This window comes from Salmo salar, chromosome ssa09, assembly GCF_905237065.1.
Source record: "Salmo salar chromosome ssa09, Ssal_v3.1, whole genome shotgun sequence".
In the NCBI taxonomy this organism is placed as follows: domain Eukaryota; kingdom Metazoa; phylum Chordata; class Actinopteri; order Salmoniformes; family Salmonidae; genus Salmo; species Salmo salar.
This window is the reverse complement of record NC_059450.1, coordinates 55,294,277-55,316,036: the sequence shown is the minus strand read 5'-3', so window position 1 is coordinate 55,316,036 and position 21,760 is coordinate 55,294,277. Positions and strand designations below refer to the sequence as shown.

Below are 21,760 nucleotides of genomic sequence, written 5' to 3'. Positions count from 1 at the left end.
AGAATAGTGAAGGAGGGGAGACGGGAGAAGAGAGAGGGTAGGAGAAAGAATAGTGATATCTTTAATGAAATCCCTCAAATTCATTCTAAATGGCACCACAGCTTCTGGCTTTTCTCCAGTACTGCTCTGAATGTTAACTAGAGGGCAGTGAATGAATGGAATAAATATTATGTTTCAAATGCCTTTGTATGAACAACAGTGGTTGTTTTGCATTATTCATGTTTGGGTCGTAGACTGATAAGGTGATGTCAAGAGACAAGAGTGTTATTGATTTTCATTGTTAATGACACTCAGTGGTGTAATGGAGGGTATACGCAGGAATACACCGTATACTCACTTTATTTTCAGTGGGAATTGCATATACTCACATTTTAATCCCCACGATGTGTATCAAAGTAGCGTACTGGAAGTATATGCCGTATCATTTAATAAGGCTGATGGAACAGAACATAATATTTAGCTTAAAATGTTGATAAACTATTATTTCTTCACATTTTAAGCGCTGCAATGTGCATACAGCGGTAGGCCTACGCTCAAATGTTCCCAAATGCAATTTGCGGGAAAACACAGCTCTAAAATGAGGTTTCATCGACAGTGATGCAATAACTATCATGGGTTGTTAATATGACTAGGATAATGCCTTTGGCTGCTAGACCACGAAAGTTTGAAAACCAATAGAACAGGAAAGCGCAAATGAGAAAGTCTTTATAAAATAATTTCCTCCACGTTTCTATGGTGGGATTTTGGCTACAGGCTACTTTGAAGCAAGGTCAGACATTCCTCATAATATGAAGTAAAACGTCCAGGTTTCAAACAATTAAGGAGTAAGAAAAATATAGTGACGCTAATGATAGGCCTAACCGTCTTCTGGTAAATGGAAAGGCTTTCCCAAAAATGAAATGTTAACTAGCTAAAATTTAACCTATACCTACCTGGCAGAATGATATCATGATTATTTGCATCAATCCAGTGGGCATTTGTTTTGCAAACTCTACAGAAACACTGCTAACCAAACAACAGTGTTAGGTGCCTGCTCAGATGAATTGAAAATTATCATTTTCCCAGGCCTCAAGTGGTCTCCTGATGTGGTTTAAGCATTCTTGTGGACTTAGAACATCCAATTGTTGTTTTTCTATGAATAAAGTGTGACTTGACAGCAAAAACCAATTTGATTTGTTGAAAATCTGAAACCTGTGAATTTCGTACTCAGTTGACAGCCTAGTAGAAACTACTATTAGCCTACTTGCACAGTGCAGCTTGGGTTGGCCTGACTGTGAAAGACCAATATGGGATTTATCATTTCATGTCATCTAGAGTGTACAGATGTAAGATCTTAATTTGATCACTCTTTTGTTTCTGCGTATAGCCATTTCTCCATGCACCACTAATGACACTGGTGCTCATTACATTGCATTTGGTTAGTGCTTATTAGTTTCCTAATAAAGGATCCTCTAACTCAACACAAGGAGGGGAAGAGAGGGTATGAGAGAAAATACAAATCACTCACTCACTCTCTAACACACACATACTAACACAGATTGAGCAGCTGGCAGCCTTTTTAATTGATTTAAGATGAAGCCCACAGAAGCCTCCCCCGCACACACACACACATACACACACACACACTTCTGCGAATGATTTACTTAAAGAATCCATCACTGCTTTCGATATTGAATCAAGGTGTCAGAAATGAATGTGTCATAACTAGAACTCGCTGAGGTGTTACTCTATATTATAGAATTACTTAGATTTCCAGGCCCTCGACAGTCACTAGTCCTTCCTGGTAACTACAGTTCCATTATTAATACACATTCTCAGTAGGTATCAATACTATTCAATCACTGACAATGACCAGGGTCCATAGATTATTCATATTTGGACTGAATGAGTGTTTAACTGTGAGGCTGTGGCATCTGATGAACATAATTATCACCTTCAATGTCAAACAATGCATCTACACATCTAGGGAGCTCAGAGGCTTATCAAAATAACACACTTTGATGAGGTCCCTAAGAGTCAATGTACAAATACAGTAAGAGCAGCGGGATGTGTTGAAGAGATGTGTAGATACTAAAACATCCGGCTGCTGCCTGGCTGTCACAAATGTTCACATCTAGCAGCTTCGCAGCTCAACTGAAAGTATAGAAGCCACATTCATAACTTCCGCAGTTAAAATGTTACTGCTCTCTCTGTGAAACAGTTAATGGAGAACATGTCAAGGTGTTTGGGCTAAGACAGCAGCGAGGCGAACTGTCTTTGCTAACCTCATCACTAATTCACAAAACTTGATGTTGACCTACTTTCCAATGGAATCCTCAAATTCAGACATCTTTAAGTATTACAAGTTATGGGAGGGGATATTTGTGTACTACAGCAGATTACAGTAGCGGGGAAGTCTATGCTTTCCTTTCGCCATCTATAAGTCTATAAATACATACGCACAAACGCATGCATGCACACATCAATCAAACACATTAAAGGGATACTCTTCGATAAGTCGTGGAGCCCCACCTTTAATCTTGTCCCCCAGCTGACTACACTCGTGGTCTGAGTAATGAACAATGAGTGGAGGAGAGGGGGGTCTGAAACGGTCCTCCTCCATCCTCCTGCGGTGCCTCTCCTCTCTGGCATACATGCGCTGACGACACTCCCACTCATACAGGTCATCTCTGGCTTGGGCAAAGTCCACATGGAGCCGCCCTGTGTCCTTCTTGTCTGTACTGGAGCCCAGACGCATACGGTAGCCTGGGGAGGAGGGGGGAGCGAGAGCAAAGGGGGAGGGAGGAGGGGAGTGAGTTAGAACCAGGTGGTAACATCACGGTGACATTTCACTCTGTTAAACTAACAGGTGCAGGGCAGTAAAATGCGGGAAATACTCACACCACTTTCTGTCAGACACCTGCATCTCTATCTTGATGCCTGACATCCTCTATTTGGGTTAAAACGATCTGTCCATCCACCTGTCTATCCATCCCTCTGAGGCTCTCTCCCTATTTTTTATCTGTTTGATCCTCTGTCACAGCTGCATCCCAGCTAAAGTAGCTTTTCTGTGTTGGAGTAGGAAACGACTCTGCTCTCTCTATACTAATTTATAGAGGAGACTTAAAGAGACTAATTGCTCCTCTCGTGACATGGTAGAAATTGCTAATTGCTCCTCTTTCCTTTTCCCTCCTTTCTCTCATTCTTCTTTCCTCTCTCTCTCTCTGCCACTCCTATCTGTTTCTCTTTCTCTCTTCCTGGTGTCTCTCCCACTCTATCTTTCTGTTGCTCTCACTCTCTGTTTCTATCTCTCCAGTCTCTGCCAAAAGGGAGAAATTAGCGTGGGCTTCCAGTTTACTTTTGCCTCCTCTCTGCGTTTTGTGGGGCTGTGATATATGTCCTTCAGTTTGCATACAGAGAGAGATTTAAGATGTGGCTGGAGTCTAATAGCTTTAGAAAAGAGAGAGATTTAAGATGTGGCTGGAGTCTAGTAGCTTTAGAAAAGAGAGAGATTTAACCTGTTGGGGGTAGGGGGCAGTATTTACACGGCCGGATAAAAAACGTACCCAATTTAATCTGGTTATTACTACTGCCCAGAAACTAGAATATGCATATAATTATTGGCTTTGGATAGAAAACACCCTAAAGTTTCTAAAACTGTTTGAATGGTGTCAATGAGTATAACAGAACTCATATGGCAGGCAAAAACCTGAGAACATTCCATACAGGAAGTGCCCTCTCTGACCATTCCTTGAGCTTCTTGACTCTGTTTATTGAAGACTGAGGATCTTTGCTGTAACGTGACACTTCCTACGGCTCCCATAGGCTCTCAGAAGGCGGGAAAAAGCTGAATGATGTAATTCCAGCCCCAGGCTGAAACACATTAGCGCTTTTGGCAAGTGCTCTATCAGAGGACAATGGGCTGAGGCGCATGCACGAGTCGACCCCATGTTTTTATTTTCTATCATCTTTGAACCTAAACACAGATTCCCGGTCGGAATATTATCGCTTTTTTTACGAGAAAAATGGCATAAAAATTGATTTTAAACAGCGGTTGACATGCTTCGAAGTACGGTAATGGAATATTTAGAATTCTTTTGTCACGAAATGCGTCGTGCGCGTCACCCTTCTTTACCATTCGGATAGTGTCTTGAACGCACGAACAAAACAGAGGATATTTTAACATAACTATGGATTATTTTGTACCAAACAAACATTTGTTATTGAAGTAGATGTCCTGTGAGTGCATTCTGACGAAGACAGCAAAGGTAATAACATTTTTCTTATAGTAAATCTGATTTTGGTGAGTGCTAAACTTGGTGGGTGTCTAAATAGCTAGCCCTGTGATGCCGGGCTATCTACTGAGAATATTGCAAAATGTGCTTTCACCGAAAAGCTATTTTAAAATCGGACATAGCGAGTGCATAGAGGAGTTCTGTATCTATAATTCTTAAAATAATTGTTATGTTTTTTGTGAACGTTTATCTTGAGTAATTTACCGGAAGTTTGCGGGGGGTATGCTAGTTCTGAACATCACATGCTAATGTAAAAAGCTGGTTTTTGATACAAATATAAACTTGATTGAACAAAACATGCATGTATTGTATAACATAATGTCCTAAGGTTGTCATCTGATGAAGATCATCAAAGGTTAGTGCTGCATTTAGCTGTGGTTTGGTTTTATGTGACATTATATGCTAGCTTGAAAAATGGGTGTCTGATTATTTCTGGCTGGGTACTCTGCTGACATAATCTAATGTTTTGCTTTCGTTGTAAAGCCTTTTTGAAACCGGACAGTGTGGTTAGATTAACGAGAGTCTTGTCTTTAAAATGGTGTACAATAGCCATATGTTTGAGAAATTGAAGTAATAGCATTTCTAAGGTATTTGAATAACGCGCCACGGGATTCCACTGGCTGTTACGTAGGTGGGACGAAATCGTCCCACTGGCCCTAGAGAAGTTAAGATGTGGCTGGAGTCTAGTAGCTTTAGAGAAGACAGAGATTTAAGATGTGGCTGGAGTCTAGTGGCTTTAGAGAAGAGAGAGATTTAAGATGTGGCTGGAGTCTAGTAGCTTTAGAAAAGAGAGAGATTTAAGATGTGGCTGTAGTCTAGTAGCTTTAGAAAAGAGAGAGATTTAAGATGTGGCTGGAGTCTAGTAGCTTTAGAAAAGAGAGAGATTTATGATGTGGCTGGAGTCTAGTAGCTTTAGAAAATAGAGAGATTTAAGATGTGGCTGGAGTCTAGTAGCTTTAGAAAATAAGGAGATTTCAGATGTGGCTGGAGTCTAGTAGCTGGAAAAAGGAGATTAGATAACAAAACACCCTTTGCTGTCACATGACTAATGGGACTGGTACTGGTGATTAATTTCCTCCATTCAGAACTCTATTTATTTAACTACACCTCTGCCATTGTCACCTCAATAGTAAGGGTATCGAAGACATGTATTCCACAACACCTCTAGTTGTCTTCTCATTGACCTGCATAGTGATGGTCTCTGACTGGAAACAGGTTGCATTTATTTCATGATGTTTAATAGGAAACATAGGAAGCGTACCAGACAAGAAGAGGGCTCTGTCTACAGTGAACTCTTCAGTGAATCGGATGTGGCAGAAGTTCTTCTTGCTCTTGCGGATGGCGATGATGTCACCACACTGGCCAAACACCTCCACGATGAGTGCTTCGGTGGCATTCTCTGGCAGACCGCCCACAAACACCGTTTTACAACCTGGAGGGCGCTCCCTCATGGCCGGAGAGGGAAGGTCTGTAGATGAGAAGAGAGAGAGTCGTCAAAACAGAGAACTAACTGTAAACTTGGAAACAAAGAATGATAATAAAGTACTCATTTGACCTGAGTTTTTTAAATATTTTTTTTATTTCACCTTTATTTAACCAGGTAGGCCAGTTGAGAACAAGTTCTCATTTACAACTGCGACCTGGCCAAGATAAAGCAAAGCAGTGCGACAAAAACAACACCGAGTTACACATGGGATAAACAAACGTACAGTCAATAACACAATAGAAAAATCTGTATACATTGTGTGCAAATGAAGAAAGGAGGTACGGCAATAAATAGGCCAATAGTGGCAAAGTAATTACAATTTAGCAATTTACACTGGAGTGATATATGTACAGATGAGGATGTGCAAGTAGAAATACTGGTGTGCAAAAGAGCAGAAAAACAAATATGGGGATGTAGTAGGTAGTTGGTTGGATGGGCTATTTACAGATGGGCTGTGTATAGCTGCAGCGATCGGTAATCTGCTCTGACAGCTGACGCATAAAAGAAATCCCTCTACACCCCCCAACGAACCATCAAACAGGCAAAGCATCAATACAGCATCAATAAGATCAAATGCTACTACACCGGCTCTGACGCTTGTCAAATGTGGAAGGGCTTGCAAATTATCACAGATTACAAAGGGAAACCAAGTAACACACTGCCAGATGAGCTAAATGCCTTCAATGCTCACTTCGAGGCAAGCAACACAACCATGCGTGAGAGCACCAGCTGTTCCGGATGACTGTGTGATCACGCTCGTCATAGCAGATGTGAGTAAGACCTTTAAACAAGTTAACATTCACAAGGCTGCAGGGACAGACGTATTACCAGGAGGCATACTCAGGGCATGCACTGACCAGCTGGCAAGTGTCTTCACTGACATTTTCAACCTCTCCCTGACCCAGTCTGTAATACCTACATGTTTCAAGCAGACCACCAAGGTAACCTGTCTAAATGATTATCGCCACGTAGCACTCACATCTGTAGCCATGAAATGCTTTGAAAGGCTGGTCATTACTCACATCAACACCATCCTCCCAGACACCCTGGACCACCCCAACAGATCCACAGATGATGCAATCTCTATTGTACTCCACACTGCCCTTTCCCACATGGACAAAAGGAACACCTACGTGAGAATGCTATTCATTGACTACAGCTCAGAGTTCAACGCCATAGTGCCCCCGAAGCTCATCATTAAGCTAAGGTCCCTGGGACTTAACCTCTCCCTCTGCAACTGGATCCTGGACTTCCTGACGGACCGCCCCCAGGTGGTGAGAATAGGCAACAACACATCTGCCACACTGACCCTCAACATGGGGGCCCCTCAGGGGTGCATGCTTAGTCCCCTCCTGTACTCCCTGTTCACCCACGACTGTGTGGCCGCACACAACTCCAACACCTACCACACGATGGTGGTAGGCATGATCACCGGCAGCAATGAAACAGCCTTTACGGAGGTGTGGTGCCAGGACAACAACCTCTTACTCAACATCAGTAAGACAAAGGAGCTGATCGTGGACTACAGGAAACGGAGGGCCGAGCACACCCCCATTTACATCGATGGGAGCGGGTCGAGAGCTTCAAGTTCCTCGATGTCCACATCATTATCATGGTCCAAACACACCAACACAGTTGTGATGAGGGCATAACAATGCCTCTGAAAATATGTGGCATGGGCCCTCAGATCCTCAAAAAGTTATACAGCTGCACCACCGAGAGCATCTTGACAGGCTGCATCCTCGCTTGGTATGGTAACTGCTTGGCATCCGACCGCAAGGCTCAACAGAGGGTAGTGCGTACTGCCCAGTACATCACTGGGGCCGAGCTTCCACCCATTCTGGACCTCTATACCAGCCGATGTCAGAGGAAGGCCCAAAAATTTGTCAAAGACTCCAGCCACAGACTGTTCTCTCTGCTACCGCAGGGCGATACCAACACACCAAGTTTGGAACCAACAGGACCCTGAAAAGCTTCTACACCAAAGTCATAAGACTTCAAAACAAGACTACTAAATAGCAAATCAAATTGCTACCTGTATTGATCCTTTTTGGGATTCTACCCACACATACTTACATACCAAAACACACACTAAATACGCCAACACACAAATGCATACTGACGTCACACACACACTGCTGCTAGTCACTATACCCCTACCTATACAGTTGAAGGCAGAAGTTTACATACATGTACACCTTAGACAAATAAATTTGAAACTCAGTTTTTCACAATTCCTGACATTTAATCAGAGTAAAAATTCCCTGTCTTAGGTCAGTTAGGATCACCACTTAATTTTAAGAATGTCAAATGTCAGAATAATAGTAGAGAGAATGATTTATTTCAGCTTTTATTTCGTTCATCACATTCCTAGTGGGTCAGAAGTTTACATACACTCAATTAGTATTTGGTATCATTGCCTTTAAATTGTTTATCTTGGGTCAAACATTTCGGGTAGCCTTCCACAAGCTTCCCACAATAAGTTGGGTGAATTTTGGCCCATTCCTCCTGACAGAGCTGGTGTAACTGAGTCATGTTTGTAGGCCTCCTTGCTCGCACACGCTTTTTCAATTCTGCCCACAAATATTCTATAGGATTGAGGTCAGGGCTTTGTGATGGCCTCTCCAATACCTTGACTTTGCTGTCCTTAAGCCATTTTGCCACAACTTTGGAAGTTTGCTTGGGGTCATTGTTCATTTGGAAGACCCATTTGCGACCAAGCTTTAACTTCCTGACTGATGTCTTGAGATGTTGCTTCAATCTATACACATAATTTTGCTACCGCATGATGCCATCTATTTTGTGAAGTGCAGCAGTCCCTCCTGCAGCAAAGCACCCCACAACATGATGCTGCCACCTCCGTGCTTCACGGTTGGGATGGTGTTCTTTGGCTTGCAAGCCTCCCCCCTTTTCCTCTAAACGTAACGATGGTCATTATGGCCAAACAGTTCTATTTTTGTTTCATCAGACCAGAGGACATTTCTCCAAAAAGTATGATCTTCGTCCCCATGTGCAGTTGCAAATCGTCGTCTTTCATTTTTATGGCGGATTTGGAGCAGTGGCTTCTTCCTTGCTGAGCGGCCTTTCAGGTTATGTCGATATAGGACTCATTTTACTGTGGATATAGATGATTTTGTACCTGTTTCCTCCAGCATCTTCACAAGGTCCTTTGCTGTTGTTCTGGGATTGATTTGCACTTTTCGCACCATTGTCATACTGGAGGGTCATGTCAGGATGAGCCTGCAGAAAGGGTACCACATGAGGGAGGAGGATGTCTTCCCAATAACGCACAGCATTGAGATTGCCTGCAATGACAACAAGCTCAGTCCGATGATGCTGTGACACACCGCCCCAGACCATGACAGACCCTCCACATCCAAATCGATCCCGCTCCAGAGTACAGGCCTCGGTGTAACGCTCATTCCTTCGACGATAATCACAAATCCGACCATCACCCCTGGTGAGACAAAACCGCGACTTGTCAGTGAAGAGCACTTTTTGCCAGTCCTGTCTGGTCCAGCGACGGTGGGTTTGTGCCCATAGGCGATGTTGTTGCCGGTGATGTCTGGTGAGGACCTGCCTTACAACAGGACTACAAGCCCTCAGTCCAGCCTCTCTCAGCCTATTGTGGACAGTCTGAGCACTGATGGAAGGATTGTGTGTTCTTGGTGTAACTCGGGCAGTTGTTGTTGCCATCCTGTACCTGTCCCGCAGGTGTGATGTTCGGATGTACTGATCCTGTGCAGGTGTTGTTACACGTGGTCTGCCACTGTGAGGACGATCAGCTGTCCGTCCTGTCTCCCTGTAGCGCTGTCTTAGGCGTCTTACAGTATGGACATTGCAATTTATTGCCCTGGCCACATCTGTAGTCCTCATGCCTCCTTGCAGCATGCCTAAGGCACGTTCGAGCAGATGAGCAGGGACCCTGGGCATCTTTCTATTGGTGTTTTTTTAGAGTCAGTAGAAAGGCCTCTTTAGTGTCCTACGTTTTCATAACTGTGACCTTAATTGCCTGCCATCTGTAAGCTGTTAGTGTCTTAACGACCGTTCCACAGGTGCATGTTCATTAATTATTTATGGTTCATTGAACAAGCATGGGAAACAGTGTTTAAACCCTTTACAATGAAGATCTGTTAAGTTTTTTGGATTTTTACGAATTATCTTTGGAAGACAGGGTCCTGAAAAAGGGACATTTCTTTTATTGCTGAGTTTAGTAAGCATATTATGTCTTAATTAAAGGGGAAGTTCAGTAATTTACAACTTAACGTCAGATGGAGAAACTGGAATCCATGGTTCAGTTTTCTTTAAACAGCCACTACAAACTTCAGCTAATTTTAGCCGCCACTGGCTAAAAACCCATAGGAGTGATAGAGGCAACTGTTCAATTTGTAAAGTTCATTATTTGGTTTGATGTTATCTGAAGGTGATTTGGCCATAATAAAATAAACATTGCTTGGTTGTCCCAATCATTTCCATAGATTTGTAGTGAGTTGCGGCTAAAGTTAAATAGAGGGAAATAGACTTACGTGGGTTGGGGGGGAAGAGGGTGCAGCTTTGGCAGTGGATGATCTCCTTGACGATGGGCAGATCTTGGGGAAGGGGGGGCGGGGGTACGTAACCAAGGCCAGGCATCATGGTGTTCATGGGAGCGATGCCCGTCATCATGCCAAGACCTGAGTCGAAATCTGAAGGAGATGCACACACACATGAAAATCTCAACGTGGGATGAACTAATACCTGTGGAAATGTATGTTTTTCTATGTGTGTTATTCCATTCTCATGTTTCATTTGACATTATGCATTTCTCCGTGGAGGTTCTGTCAACAATGGTGAAACACAAACAGTTTATAAATAACTGAATCCATGCTCTCATGAATAAAAGAACATTCAGACATCCTGCATATTTAAAGTGGAGCTACGGCTACATGAGATTCTACTGACTCTCTTCTATGTTGCTGATTGGCTGACCTTTAATGTTCTGTCTGTAGAGAGAGAGAGATGGATCGAAGAACCAGCCTTCCTTCACAGGTAGGGGACTATTGATTTAGATTGCAGCTGGATACACTCTGCACGCACAGACACACTAGCTATGTATCTACAGAGGGTTTTAGAAATGAGTGTGTGTTTGTGTGTGTGATGGACCACAATGTGAGGCCTGACTGTGACAAAACTGAAAAGAGTATAACAAAGTACCACTTTTTAACCACTATGTAAATTATGTTTAAATCCCACTTTGTGAGACAATGAAGCTTTTCAATAATTTCAGCTTTCTGTGTGAGTGAAGAAGCTATAAATGAGGATGAAGGATGAGGAAGAGAGGGGGTCACAAGCCAGACGTGTAGCTGGACCAATCAGAGAAGACAGTAACCGGATGTCTAGGTCTGCTTAATCCCTCTCTGAAGCCGTTATTGATGACCTCATATCTTGTATTCATGCCCGGGTGATGACTTCCCCAGACCAGCGAGGCGGAGGAGAGGTGAAGTGATGGCAGGAGTAGAAATAGAGGAGGGAGGGAGCGGTACAGTGGACTCTGTGTCTGCTGAATACCAAGGCCAGTCTCAGGGGCAGCTCTGGTCTCCGGGCTGGCTGAGAGGCCCACAGAGGAGCTCTCTGGTGGGTCTCAGTGAGGAGTGGAAGTGGTCATTTTCTAAATGAGGGAGTGAGGCCCACAGCAGAGCTCTATCATGGGCCGTACTGTGACAGGTGTGAGCTGATTCATAACTGCCCCTTAGTACCCTGACACTGCGGAAATGGGAACAGTGCTGAAGAAAACACTTCTAGCTGGCACACTCACAGACCCATTCTGAGCACAGAGAAGATCTGATTTGATCAAGACAAAGCTGTTTCCATTTCGCTGCCTTTTCCTTATTCCTTCCAGTGTGTGTGTGTGTGTGTGTGTGTGTGTCCAATTCCATTGAGAGCCAGAGTCAGAGGACAGAGTCATGCAGTAGAGTTGTTCTTCTCAGGGATATTCAGCTACAGTAGCTACAGTAGCATTCTCTGTACAGACAGAACAATGGAGACTCAACCCCCGAATTCAAGTTTCACATCTTTCAACATCTTCGGTTGAAAACACCCACACACTAACAAAAACAATATCTTCAGTGTGAAACAGGCCTCTTTCAGTCAGAGGTACAACTCTGTAGAGACACAGAGAGCAGGGATCTCCTCTTGAACAGAAACATCAGTGGAGAACTTTATTCTCTCCACCCACACAAGGTCTCTCTCGCCATCTCTCTTCCCTCTCCCTCCATCTTTATGTCTCTTCATCTCTCCTCTTCTCTCTCTTTCACGCAAGCATGCACACACACTCGCCAACACACACATGCCACAGTCCTGTCCCTCCATGTTAAACAATCAGCTTCCAAGAGGTTTGTTAAGGTCATTACATTTCATGCTGCCCGTCAATCAAAAGTCCAGCCAGAAAAAAAAATGTGGCATTTGACTAGAGATACCTCCTGGCCATCCAACACATCACATTAGTCCTCCCTTTATCCTCATCCTCTCCCCCCTTCCTCCCCCTATTTTTCAGGGTAAACCACCCCTCCAGCAGAGTGGGGGCTGGGTGGAGGGAGGAAGGGTGACACAGGGAGCTGCAATGAAGCATGCTGGGTAATATTTTCTGATGAGGCGAGCAGGTCGGAGCACCTAGAACACAAACAGAGGCTCCAGTCTCAATGTGCTGCCAGACATCTTCTCAACTTAACATAATGTATCTCTTTACATCCCTATCAGAGATGCTCTTTCAATCTCCTCCACACTTTTAAAACAGATCTCCCTCCCTCTTCATCTCTGCCAAAGATCTCCCTCTCTCTAGTCCTCTCCATCCTGAATGCGCAGCATACTTATGTATCTCTATCAGAAAACTAGCCTACTTCTCTCTGCCTATAAATGTGCAGCTACAGATCTCACTCTCTGTGTCTCTATCAGTCCTCATTCTGCCAACAGCACTGGCTGCACACCTGGGAACCACTTACAGCTCCTTAACACTAAGTCAGCAATTACAGAGACACAGAGGGCCAAGAGTAAAATAAAATCGGAAGGGTTTTCTTTTTCTTAAGTATTTATTCAGGTAAATAAATGTTCAAGCCAGGAACACAAGAAGCTCCTTATATCCACTGTTTCTACTTGTATAATATGAATAGTTCATATATATTATCAGATACAAACCTATGAGACCAAAACATTTGCTTGCTACTTTCACTGTCTGCTGCTTCTACTAGGTAGTATATTGTATAAATAGTTAAAAAGGGGATGACAGTAAGACTAAGACTATATACACCCAGTGTCTGTGTGTGTGTGCGTGTGTGCGTGTGTGTGTGTGTGTGTGTGTGTGTGTGTGTGTGTGTGTTAGAAGGGGGCAGTGATTGTTGAGGATATAACAGATAGAACTGTATGAGTCCCCAGGGAACCCTCCCTAGAGCCTGTTTATGTATTCAGAGGGGTGTGTTTGTCAGGCTAAATCAATTCAGAGAAGAGTGTGTGTGTGTGTATGAGTGTGTGTGTGTTGCAGACTAAATGCTTCCCTGTGGGTGTTTAACATGCATCAGGCTTGACAACTAGCTTGGTCTGTCCACACATCTTCCTCATACACAGCAGTGTGTCTAGAGAACTCACAACTCTAATCAAAATCCAAACAAACAAATGAACGACATCATCGCTGTGAATATAGAACATCAAGTGTTATATTGCAGAGATTCTGCAGTTGGAAAGACAACAAGTCCTGAGTGGGGACTCTACAGAAGCCTTGTCACTATAAGCCAGCATGCTTTCTCCTGTAAGGACTAGAAGAGGCCCTAACAGAACAATTTCCACAAGGCAAGCTATGTCCCCAAAAGGCACCATGTCCCTACAGTGGAGGGTTTATGGTACCATGTGCCCACAAGGCACCATGTCCCAATAGTGTAGTTTCTACAGTAGCATGTCCCTGCAAGGTACCATGCCCCCATAGTGGAGTCTCTACAGTACCCCGTCCTCATAAAACAACATATCCTCACAGCGGAACCTCTTCAGTACCAAGTCCATCCCCGCACAGCATTTTTGTTATTTCAGTTGACTGAGCTTGATCTTCCAGTAGCTATACTGAATACAAAAACATAAACACAAATACAACAATTTCAAAGATTTTACTGAGTTACAGTTAATATAAGGAAATCAGTTAACTGAAATAAATTCATCAGGCCCTAATCTATGGATTTCACATGACTGGGCAGGGGCGCAGGCCCACCCACTTGGGAGCCAGGTCCACCCACTGGAGAGCTAAGTCCAGCCAATCAAAATTCATATTTCCCCACAAAAGGGCTTTATTACAGACATAAATATTCCTGAGCACGCCACTCCTCATCCGATCCTGCAGGTGAAGAAGCTGGATGTGGAGGTCCTGGGCTGGCTTGGTTACACGTGGTCTGTGGTTGTGAGGCCAGTTGGGTCTACTGCCGAATTCTCTAAAAACGACGTTGGAGGCGGCTTATGGTAGATAAATTAACTTTCAATTCTCTGACAACAGCTCTGTTGGACATGTCTACAGTCAGCATGTAAATTGCACACTCACTCAAAACTTGAGACATCTGTGGCATTGTGTTGTGTGAGAAAACTGCACAATTTAGAATGGCCCTTTATTGTCCCCAGCACAAGTTGCACCTGTGTAATGATCATGCTGTTTAATCAGTTTCTTGATATGCCACACCTGTCGGGTGGATCGATTATCTTGGCAAAGGAGAAATGCTCACTAACAGGGGTGTAAACAAATTTGTGCACGAAATTTCTGAGAAATACAATTTTTGTACATATGGAAAAGTTCTGCAATCTTTTATTTCAGCTCATGAAAAATGGGACCAACACTTTACATGTTGCATTTATATTTTTGTTCAGTATACTTGGCTCTAGAAAGACTGATGATGCAATGACTTGGTGGCAGGTGGTGTTGCTTACCAGAGAGCCAATACATCTAATCAAAAGTGCAGTTTAAAGGGGAATGGAAACACTAGGATTTAGAAAGGCAGCCTACTGTAACTGTAAATCACCATATTGGCATTGTCGCATCACTGGCAGGATAGAACATTTTGGAACTCCCAAAAATGGCTGTAGCTCCGAGTCTCCGAGTCTGAGAATTAGTTTATTACAGAGAATGAAATAACGTTAGTTAGGGTGCCAATAAACCTACTGAAGCCATTTATGTTTGAGCTGATCGTTGTCCCAGATCAGAGAATTTGTTCTCGTAGCAGTAACATCACAGACATGCCGCCTGAAACACCTCAGCTAGAGGGTCTGCCAGATAATGGCTAGAGTAGGAGTGTGTGTGTTGTAGAGAAATGGTGGTGATACAGCCCAAAATCCCAGCGGATTGTGGCTGTATTACATCCAGTCAGAGGTTCCTGTCAGTCTGTCTGGATGGTGACTGTATTTCATCCAGTCAGAGGTTCCTGTCATCCTGTCTGGATGGTGATGTATTACATCCAGTCAGAAGTTCCTGTCAGTCTGTCTGGTGATGTATTACATCCAGTCAGAGGTTCCTGTCATCCTGTCTAGATGGCGATGTATTTATTGGACGTGTCACTAATCCTTATGGACTTCCTGGCAGAAGCGGTTACGCGACTAGTTTGCAGCCGATATGCCAGTTAAATAACTGGTGAAATGTTGCTTGATTAAAAATTGTTTAAGGTTAATATCAGTAGTGGATAGGTGCTCAATATATACAATCAGTATCCTATAACAATGTTATACCCAGTTCGAATCACAGAAAGCATCATGATTCATGAAATCTCATTCTAACCAATAATTGGGCGTGCTCATTATAAATACATTGTGATTTAGTTTCGGTATGAGACTAACTTTTCTTATGATTTTGTTTGCGGAGCATACAGGCTGGCAGTTTATCGCCAGTTCAAGCTATGGGCACAAGGGAGAATTGGACGAGGTGTACGGCGTCTCATCCCTGCGTGTGTTGTTTCTTCCATAAGGCGCGCATACCCAAAAGCAAAGGCATTGAATAAAAGTTTGAATAAAACCAATTAATTTATTAAATCCATGCCTGCGCCTTATGTAAAAAATAGTATTTGTTAGCTTGTCCACTATAACAACAGGTTCAAGCGTAACCAGACGAACTTGCTTTGAAGATAAAACAAATCCCATGTCCCTGTCGTTAGAGTAGTGAATTCAACTAGCTTTGGCTGCCATCTATTGGAAAGGAATGATAACTACACTGGGCAGCTACACTAGTTGGCAGAGTCAAAGGGGACTTTAATATTATATGCCATTTAGCAGACGCCTTTATCCAAAGCGAACTGGGTACATGGTAGTGGAAACAGATCACAGAAACAGGATTACAATGTTGATATCATGGATGGTCAGTCCTTGCATCTATAGCTCTGTATTTGAATTTAAGAGTGGTTACATTTTCCAGCCCCATCTCTCAGCTTTTTACTGAAAGAGGAGCAGGGAGACACTTTGTTATTATTTCTACTGCTAATTGCCACTTTAAGAAGTTAAGATGCAGATTAAATACACCCCAAAATATGTTACAGATACTATAAAAATGTCTCATCACTCAGACAGTTAGTGAATACACAGCATCCAGCACAGCAAACAATCAATCACAAATGTATTTTACAAAAGCCCTTTTTACATCAAAATAATAACCACAGTGGTTATAGAGGGTGCAACAGTTCAACTGACATTTTCTCCTGAGGTGTTGGCTTTTCATAGCTGACCATTCATAGGTCATCAGCTGAAAAACAATTCCACCCCGATTCCCTTTATGGATGTGTGTGTGTATCTTTTAATTCGCTGTTGAATGGCCTGAACACCATCTCGCTCCCCCAAAGTGATCCATAGTATATCTTGGCTCACACTGTGATGATTGTGATTCTGAGCTCTCAGGTTCGTGTTGTGGTCTTCACTGATCTCACTCTCTGTCAGCCCCATCTGTGGAGTATAGGGGCAGGACTCAGTTGTATACTGATGGTTGTGAGCTTAATCTAGCTGGGCCCCGAGCTCTTTAGTGATAGTCCCGGTGGACCTCTTCTCCACCGCAGCACAGGAACACTCTGGCACCCAGGAGTCAGTTTGGCATGCTGTACTAACCGTTCTTGCTGTTGGTAGAAAACAATTAAGGCATCTATTAGGCTATAGTTATATTCAAGAATCATGGATTTGCATGTACCTCTTCTGCTTCCTGCACAGTCTCCTCCAGGATGAAAACATTTTCAGGGATGAAGACGTCATCCTAAAAAAACAAAAAAACATTTTGTTAAAACAACTGAACCCAAATATATCAGTTGGCATTAACAAGCTTCCTGTCTTGAATGCATTGTCAACACACACACACACACACACACACACACACACACACACACACACACACACACACACACACACACACACACCAAATACAGGGACATTTATTTTTCAGCAAACATTAGCTATGTCAACTTCAGTCTAGCTAAATGAGGTGGCGCTAACAAAACATTACAAAAACAAAATGTCAACAAAATATATTACAGTACTTGACTATCTGAGGTGGAAGCTAGCTACAGTAACTACCTAATAACAGGGGTACACAGATAAACTGTTGCAATTTTAGTTGCAGTTGAGTTGCTTGCTAACGTTATTTGCTGGGGGTGTTACACAAAACACTTCCGATGGTAGTTACCTTCAACTAGAGTTGCAACAAAGTTATCCGGTGTCTAACGCTAGGCTAGTCAACAACAGTCATGACCGGTTAACGTTACCTCAGACTTCATTGCATTGACTCGCGTTCAGTCGCTTTTGCTTGACTCCAAAGTCAGCGATGTTGATGATGGTCGGTCGGTAACCCCTACACCATACCTCTCGAAATGTCAATCGGAGGCACAAGCAGAGGGCTTCAACGTAGGCGTATGACTCCTTTCCATTCGGAAACTCCCGGTTGCCTGATTGAAAGTGCCCTTCATCGCAAAGGTCTGCCTCCGCGAAGTGCTGTCTGCAGATCCTGTTAGCTCGAGCTGGCCCGTCCTTCCTCTTCAGGACATGGAGCCACTTCTTCAAAAGTTGTGGATCCTTGGACAGGATGGTAGTTTACCGAGGGATTTTTTTGCTGCCAATTCATACAGCCTGGAGCATTACAGTTCATGTTTGAATTACTACTTGTTATTGCCATCTTTGTAGTCCGCTCCTAACTTAACTCTCTTCGATTCAAACTCCGCGCGAAAACTCAATACCTGAGCCAATTTGTTGATTCCTGCCAGTGACGCATTGGCGTCAGTCGTTACTATGGCAATTAACCTGTTGGGGCTAGGGGGCAGTATTTGCACGGCCGGATAAAAAACGTACCTGATTTAATCTGGTTACTACTCCTGCCTAGTAACTAGAATATGCATATAATTAGTAGATTTGGATAGAAAACACTCTAAAGTTTCTAAAACTGTTTGAATGGTGTCTGTGAGTATAACAGAACTCATATGGCAGGCCAAAACCTGAGAAGATTCCAAGCAGGAAGTGGAAATCTGATTTGTGGAATCACCTTCAACACTTTGCCTATGAAACACACCGTGAGTTAGGATTCATTTAGCTTCCTAAGGCTTCCAATAGATGTCAACAGTCTTTACAAAGTGGTTTGAGTCTTCTCCGGTAAAAACTGACCGAACGAGAGGCCTGGAAAGTTGGTCATAGGGGGAGGGCCATTACTACTATGACGCGGGCGCCCATGGGTACCCTCTCATTCCGAAACGTTTAGTAAGACAATGCAATCGTCCGCCTTGAATATTATTGAAGCTCTGATTGAAAAAGGACCTAAAGATTTAGGTTATACAACGTTGGACATGTTTGAACGAACGTAAATATATTTTATTTGCACATTCGTGACGACAAGTCCCGCGCGCTTCAGTACATTATGAGCAGCCTTCGGAACGCGCTAACAAGAAGGAGCTATTGGGACATAAATTATTAACTTTTTCGAACAAAACTACATTTGTTGTGAACCTGGGATTCCTGGAAGTGCCTTCTGATGAAGATAATCAAAGGTAAGGGAATATTTACAATAGTATATTTGATTTTAGATGGTTCCAAGATGGCACTAACCTGTATCGCCTGGCCTATTTTTCTGAGCATAGCACCTCGTTTATTGCAAAGTGTGATTTCCCAGTAAAGTTATTTTTAAATCTGGCAATGCGTTTGCATTCACGAGATGTTAATCTATACTTCTTTGAATGACAATATTAAATTTTAACAATGTTTTCGAATAGTAACTTTGTAAATGGTAGCACTGATTCACCGGAAGCATTTGAGGGAAAATATTTTCTGAACGTCATGCTCCGATGTAAAATGCTGTTTTTATATATAAATATGAACTTTATCGAACAAAAAATGCATGTATTGTGTAACATGATGTCCTAGGAGTGTCATCTGCTGAAAATTGTCAAAAGGTTAGTGCTGCATTTAGCTGTGTTTTGGGTATTTGTGATGCATGTTAGTTGCTCTGAAAATGGCAGTGTGATTATTTTTGGCTGGGTACTCTCCTAACATAATCTAATGTTTTGCTTTTGCTGTAAAGCCTTTTTGAAATCGGACAACGTGGTTCGATTCAGGAGAGGTGTATCTATAAAATGGTGTAAAATAGTCATATGTTTGAGAAATTGAAGTTATAGCATTTATGAGGTATTTGTATTTCGCGCGACGCGATTCCACTGGCTGTTGACTAGGCGTCCCACGTTCCCAGACAGGTTAAAAATTCCGCTGACCATAGATCAAATAAACCTTGTTGACGATCAAAATACAAAATATAGAGATGTTTTTATGTTAAATGCACATGTTTAGTATTAGTGGATCGAATACATCTCTTTGCTTAGATGTACTTCCTAAAGTGTTTCCATTCCCCTTTAATGTGTCAAGTGTCTTGGATAATAAATGGTTTCTGGGGAGGTCCCCACTTTGAAAACCAGACAGCGAGAGAGGAGGAAAAGAGGAGGAGGAAACAGAGATGCGAAAGCCATAGAATATTTCATATGGTCCTAATTATAGTCTGGATTGGTTTGTCTTCAATCAGGTTTTATAAAAGCCATGACAAATGCTACTGTAATGCAATATTAGTCTCTTCCTTTCTGGGCCATTGAGAGCACATGTGGACTCAAATAGAGACAGAGGCCCAGAAAGTGTCCAGTTGTGATTGTTCTGTGGTAGGGATGTTCTGTGTTCTAAAGGATAGGTCTTTCAGAGCGGTACAAAGCCAACACTGTTGATTACATACAGTTGAAGTCGGAAGTTACATACACATAGGTTGGAGTCATTAAAACTTGTTTTTCAACCACTCCACAAATTTCTTGTTAACTTGTTATGGATAGGGGGCAGTATTTTCACATCCGGATAAAAAAACGTACCCGATTTAATCTGATTATTACTCCTGCCCAGAAACTAGAATATGCATATAATTATTAGCTTTGGATAGAAAACACTCCAAAGTTTCTAAAACTGTTTGAATAGTGTCTGTGAGAATAACAGAACTCATTTGGCAGGCCAAAACCTGAGAAGATTCCAAACAGGAAGCGCCCTCTCTGACTATTTCTTGGCCTTCTTGATCATCACTATCCAAAACAGGGGATCTCTGCTGTAACGGGACATTTTCTAACGCTCCCATAGGCTCTCAGAAGGCACCAGAACATTGAATGATGACTTTGCAGGCCATGGCTGAAAAACAGTAGCGCATTTGGATAGTGGTCAATCTGAGAACAATGAGACTGGGGGCGCGTGCACGAGAAGAGTCCATTTTAGATTTTTTCGTCTTTGAACGAAAACATGGTTTCCCGGTTGGAATATTATCGCTTTTTTACGAGAAAAATCGCATAAAAATTGATTTTAAACAGCGTTTGACATGCTTCGAAGTACGGTAATGGAATATTTTGACATTTTTTGTCACGAGCGCATCACCCTTCTTTACCCTTCGGATAGTGTCTTGAACGCACGACCAAAATGACGCTATTTGGATATAACTATGGATTATTTGGAACCAAACCAACATTTGTTATTGAAGTAGAAGTCCTGGGAGTGCATTCTGACGAAGAACAGCAAAGGTAATCCAATTTTTCTTATAGTAAATCTGAGTTTGGTGAGGGCCAAACTTGGTGGGTGTCAAAATAGCTAGCCCGTGATGGCGGGCTATCTACTCAGAATATTGCAAAATGTGCTTTCACCGAAAAGCTATTTTAAAATCGGACATAGCGATTGCATAAAGGAGTTCTGTATCTATAATTCTTAAAATATTTGTTATGTTTTTTGTGAACGTTTATCGTGAGTAATTTAGTAAATTCACCGGAAGTGTTCAGTGGGAATGCTAGTTCTGAACGTCACATGCTAATGTAAAAAGCTGTTTTTTTTATATAAATATGAACTTGATTGAACAAAACATGCATGTATTGTATAACATAATGTCCTAGGAGTGTCATCTGATGAAGATCATCAAAGGTTAGTGCTGCATTTAGCTGTGGTTTTGTTTTTGTGACATTATATGCTAGCTTGAAAAATGGGTGTCTGATTATTTCTGGCTGGGTACTCTGCTGACATAATCTAATGTTTTGCTTTCGCTGTAAAGCCTTTTTGAAATCGGACAGTGTGGTTAGATAAAGGAGAGTCTTGTCTTTAAAATGGTGTAAAATAGTCATATGTTTGAAAAATTGAAGTTTTGGGATTCTTGAGGAATTTGTAATTCGCGCCACGCCTATCATTGGATATTGGAGCAGGTGTTCCGCTAGCGGAACGTCTAGATGTAAGAGTTAACAAATTATAATTTTGGCAAGTCGGTTAGGACATCTACTTTGTGCATGACACAAGTATTTTTTCCAACAATTGTTTACAGACAGATTATTTCACTTATAATTCACTGTATCACAATTCCGGTGGGTTAGACGTTTACGTACACTAAGTTGACTGTGCCTTTAAACAGCTTGGAATATTCCCGAAATTATGTCATGGCTTTAGAAGCTTCTGATAGGCTAATTGACATAATTTGAGTCAATTGGAGGTGTACCTGTGG

General features: G+C 42.4%; 1 protein-coding gene across 2 annotated transcripts in view; it reads right to left on the bottom strand.

Annotated features, from left to right (window-relative positions):
- LOC106611501 (ecto-NOX disulfide-thiol exchanger 2) overlaps window positions 1-21,760 on the bottom strand; it is a 273,741-nt gene that overhangs the window by 60,595 nt on the left and 191,386 nt on the right. For both annotated transcript variants that reach the window (XM_014211765.2, XM_014211767.2), the window contains exons 4-6: window positions 10,287-10,445; window positions 5,536-5,742; window positions 2,512-2,745 (exon numbers count right to left, since the gene is read on the bottom strand). In XM_014211765.2, coding sequence (XP_014067240.1) covers window positions 2,512-2,745; window positions 5,536-5,742; window positions 10,287-10,445 — 600 coding nt within the window. The remainder of the gene's footprint in view (window positions 1-2,511; window positions 2,746-5,535; window positions 5,743-10,286; window positions 10,446-21,760) is intronic.